Source organism: Octodon degus, unplaced genomic scaffold (genome assembly GCF_000260255.1).
Source record: "Octodon degus isolate 3935 unplaced genomic scaffold, OctDeg1.0 scaffold00046, whole genome shotgun sequence".
Classification (NCBI taxonomy): domain Eukaryota; kingdom Metazoa; phylum Chordata; class Mammalia; order Rodentia; family Octodontidae; genus Octodon; species Octodon degus.
Window position 1 is genome coordinate 10,576,613 of NW_004524622.1, and position 4,579 is coordinate 10,581,191.

General features: G+C 43.5%; 1 protein-coding gene and 1 pseudogene across 1 annotated transcript in view; both read right to left on the reverse strand.

Annotated features, from left to right (window-relative positions):
- Positions 1 to 4,579, reverse strand: part of Rpp30 (ribonuclease P/MRP subunit p30) — a gene marked incomplete at its 3' end in the record, with an annotated part of 33,817 nt that overhangs the window by 29,035 nt on the left and 203 nt on the right. The window contains exon 2 of the mRNA XM_004632099.2: positions 2,126 to 2,439. Within this exon, the coding sequence (XP_004632156.1) occupies positions 2,126 to 2,207 (82 nt within the window). The remainder of the gene's footprint in view (positions 1 to 2,125; positions 2,440 to 4,579) is intronic.
- Positions 4,447 to 4,579, reverse strand: part of LOC101565757 — an 853-nt pseudogene continuing 720 nt past the window's right edge.

Sequence of the window (4,579 nt, forward strand, 5' to 3'; positions counted from 1 at the left end):
CAAGTGCTGGGATTACAGGTGTGTGCTACCACGCCCAGTCTCAATTACTGTCTCAGTGAGCCCCAGGGGCCAGGGCAGCACAGCTGGCCAAGGATTGAACCCTGGCCCCTGCATCTGCCTAAGTAGGGACTTTAATCTGCTAAGCTATCTGGCCAGCCCTTATGCTAAACTTTTTTGTTATACCCACCTGGGAAATCCTTTTATCTAGTAAACAATATCCCTGTTATCCTTCAAAAATGTCAGACTGTTTTTCAACAAAACTTTCTCCTACATTTTATGCTTCACGTGGTATTTTAGGAGTACTACCCCAATCAGTTACTGATTTTTTTTTTTTTTTTTTAAATATAGTGTTTGTCTGAAGAGTATCACTGGGCTGGGGTGATGGCTCAGTGGAATAAGTGCTTCCCTGGCAAGCGCAAGGGCCTGAGTTCAATGCTCAGTTCTGAAAAAAAAAAAAGTATCACTACTTCCTTATACCATATTATAAATACAGAATGGGAACTTTATCTTTACTCTTTGAAAATTTCTACCTGACAAAAAAAATTATTTGCCTTTTGCTTTGTAAATTGTGATGACTTTCTATCATGTCATAAATTTCAATTAATTTTTAAAGAAATAAAGACCAAATGTACATGCCTAACCATACATATTACAAAGCATATTTTAAATTGGGGCATTCTTTATAAAGCAATCATTATGATTTTTCTATCCTGTATTTTTAAAAGTTTTCACTTTATTCATGAGCATTAGTGAAGTAACTGTTACATACCAGTGCATACTGTGATTCTAAAAAAATAGTATGTACTACAATGGCCTTTTCTAAAGAAGCTTATAATGTATTAAATAAGGAGATCGCATAAGGAAAAGCTTCACTGAGAAATTAGTATTTCCAATTAGTCACATCCAGGAAAATTCGTTTCACAGCCACTGTCACAGAACGTTAGCAACAAAAAGGCACCATGGTCACTATGTTTGTCCCCCTCTTTCTAATGATGAGTTAAGTATGTTCCAGGAAGACAATGCTAAATTTAATGGCTGCACTGCAAAGAGTTATTTCCCTATGGATAGAGCTGGTCCTCTACTGACAGCTTTATCCAACTACAGACAGAAAATATGCAGTGATAATGTGTAGGTACTGAACATACACAGACGATTCTCTCTTGTCATTCTCTGGGCAATATAAATGTAACAACGATTCGCATTTCATTTACATTACGTTAGGCATTAGAAGCCATCTACTGGTACACTTAAAGTATACATGCAGATGTAATCGATTACTGTACATGAAAATAATACCCATTGGGCCGGACAGATAGCTTAGTGGTGTAAGTGCCTCCTTGGTAAGCACAAGGTCCTGAGTTTGATCAGGGAGGGAGGATGGCAGGAGAAAGGAGAAAGGAGAAGGGAGAAGGGAGAGGGAAAAAGGGGAGACAGAGAAAAAACAAGAAGAAATGGTAACTCACTTTGCAGAGAGAGGTTCTACCATAACTTCTGAAAAGTAGCGACAATCAGCTTCCACAATGAGCCGAGGACGACTGTCAAGAACCCATGTTACTGCATCTTTACTCTTTAACCCCCGGATCCCCATACTGTACAGTGTAAGGGAGACACGAACCGTGACTAACTCCAAGGGTCCCAACAGGGGCCCAGGTCTCTCTTCTTTTTGATTCAAACACGAGTAGCATTCCAACGTCCTGACCATGTGTCCACTTTTCGGGTCGGCTACGACCTCAGCCGACCCTCTGAATATTATCGTGACAAGACGTGACAACCCGGGCACTCCCTGCTCGCGTTCCCAGCCTCTCACATTTGCTCAGACACGCGAGACCTCGGCAAAGGCTGATACCAAAAGCACTGGCTGAGATAAAGTACAGTTGGAATCCGGCACGCCTCCGCTGTGGGAGTCTACACAAATCTCTTGCCAGGCCTCTGCTCCCTAAGTTTTCATTAAAAATGCAATTACGAGCATTTTAACAGAACAACAAAACTTTCGAGCTTCTCAAAAGGGCAGCTCCGAGGCTGGCAGGCTCCAGGGATTTCCCAGAGCTCCCGCGAGACCTAAGCTAACTCGATGGTTTTGGGGACAGGAATAGGTAGACTGTGAGGCCACGAAGCCGAGACTCACGGTGAGCGGCAGTTTCCACCATTCCGCGCAAAGCCTTCAGATCAGAACTCGCTCGGAGGTCTAAATCTGCAAACGCCGCCATGCTGAACTCCCATGACCGCCCACGCGCACGCGTCTGCGCAGCCGCCGGGCCGCGCAGAGCAGGCTGGGAGTTGTAGTTTATCCTTTGACTAGGGGGTACACAGCGGCTTGGTGTGGCTTTGAGCACCAGCCAAACCTGTGTGTTCTAAACAGCGCCCTTCGTTAGTCCTTCCTTTCTTCTGAATGAAAATATTCGGTTCCCTCTGACGGGTGCGTTTCTCCCACGTTCTTGCCTATCAAATAAAGAAGAAAATAAAATAAATGCCGCGAAGAAGCCATTAAAATTGTTTAAAATGCTTTTACGTAAAGTGTGGGTGCGTACCACCCTAAAATCAGAATAGAGGACTGTCGGAGAAAAGAGTCTTTCTGCATAATCAGAACAGCCTTTGGAAGCGTGCTGTTCTGTTTCAGCCAATGTCTTCAGCCACAAGATGGCAGGGCTCTCTCTCTAATGAACGGTTAGCGTCAACCTTGATTTAGTCCAGACAGGTTTGAGGAGGAAGGTGCTGAACTGAAATACTTTATAAAATAAATTTCCTATGGAAGCCAACATATTTGATGTTTCCATATTTTGAACTTATTATAAATGAACTCTTGATGACTGATAGAACAATTATCTGATACCGTGAAATTGTGGAAGTACTGAATAGCTTAAGTGACAGCTTCTCTAACTTCTCTCCCACTGGTTCTTAGTGGACTAGCATGTGGTCCCCAAGGCATTACCAGTAAGCAGCTCCAGCCTCGCGACTATAACATCCTCGGAGTGCCGGCCAAATAGCTCAGCGGATTAAAGCTCCTGCTTGGAAGATGCAGTGGCTGCAGTTCGCGATCCCAGGCAGGCTGTGCCCGCTGGGCGTGGTGGCGTGCGCCTGTAATCCCAGCTCTTTGGGAGGCTGGACACAGGAGAATCACCACGAGCCCGATCTATGTAGTGAGACTCTTTAGACCCTTACTAATATTTAAAAAAAAAATCCTCTGAACAGTCCTTTACCTAGATTATAAAAGTCCACTGACCAAGAACTTGTATAAGGCAGCTATGCTAAACTCCTACAAATGTTTCTTTTTTTTAAATCGTGTAAAAAGATTTATTGAAATTTATCAATGACAAACAGACATAAAACTCAAATGTTTGGCTTTTCTGAGGGGCAGGAGAAAAACTGGTGCAGATGGTCTTTTATATAGATGAAACACGGGTTGAGAAATAACACATCACTTCTAAAGCGACCCTGAAGAGGAAGGAGCACAAATGCTAACCTGTACATGCACTATGAATTTGCAGTCATTTCGGATCTCCACTAGGTAAGAAAATGCAATTCTGCGTTAGTTTTTCCATGCTTGGGTGTATGAAAAAACAAACAAACAAACAATACCAAAAACCAAAACAAAACCCAGCTTGCATGCAGTGACATCTCTCCAGTGCTTAGGTCTGTAAAAATGTTCTAAGCCCAGGAGTATACATGGAAGAACTCTCCTGTCGTTTTTGTTTGTTTTGTGAAACAAAGCATCTAATATTGTACAGAACAAGATAGGACAGTTTTTTTTTTTTAAGAGGTTGAAGTCTGAGGGTTTCTTTTAGTTAATCACTAGCAAATACCTTTTACTTGTAACTCATAAGCCTTCCATTTTCAGCTTCCAGGAGTAACATGAGAATCCTCTTTGTAGAGCAAAGCCCACCACCATCCAAGGGGAAAAGGACAAGAGAAAGAAATGTTTCCAAGCCAGTGCTAAAACTGCCTTCAGCTTGCTATTTACAAACCAGGGCGCTGGATGCCTCTAGCAGGCCGAGAAATGCAGAAATCTCATGAACCAAAGCAAGTTAAAGGGGCTGGTGCTCAGCCCCGCCTGGGCCTGGTGTGATCAGACTAGGGCCATTCCTGGCCTTCTGGCCACCTCCGGGGGCATGGAACATACCAGGAAATACAGGAGACCTGCAAGTCATCCTCTTTGCGAGTGAGAGACAAATGCTCACTCAGTGTGTGCTCAGTTATTTTGTATTTACAGGGGGAAAAAAATCAGACACAAAGAAAAAGGAGAGGGAAAATAAGAGTGGCAGTAAAAATAGTATTTTATTCCAGCCCACCCCCTCCCTCCCCCCCACCCCCGCGACCCCCAGCAAGGTTACAATCAGAAAAATGTAAGTTTCAGGGGGCAGGATTTGGAGGTGGGGAAGGATACAAGTACAAACAGTCAAGTCACAATAGAATTTTTTGTTTGTTTGTTTTCAAAATAGGTGATTCCACTTAATCATCGTCTTCTCCCTCATCTTCAGGTTCTCACTTTTCGCTTCTGACCCTGTTCTTCCTCACCACCCTCTCCATCTTCCTCATCATCGGCTTCCCCGTCCCTGTAACCTTTATCTTCCTCCTCCTCCTC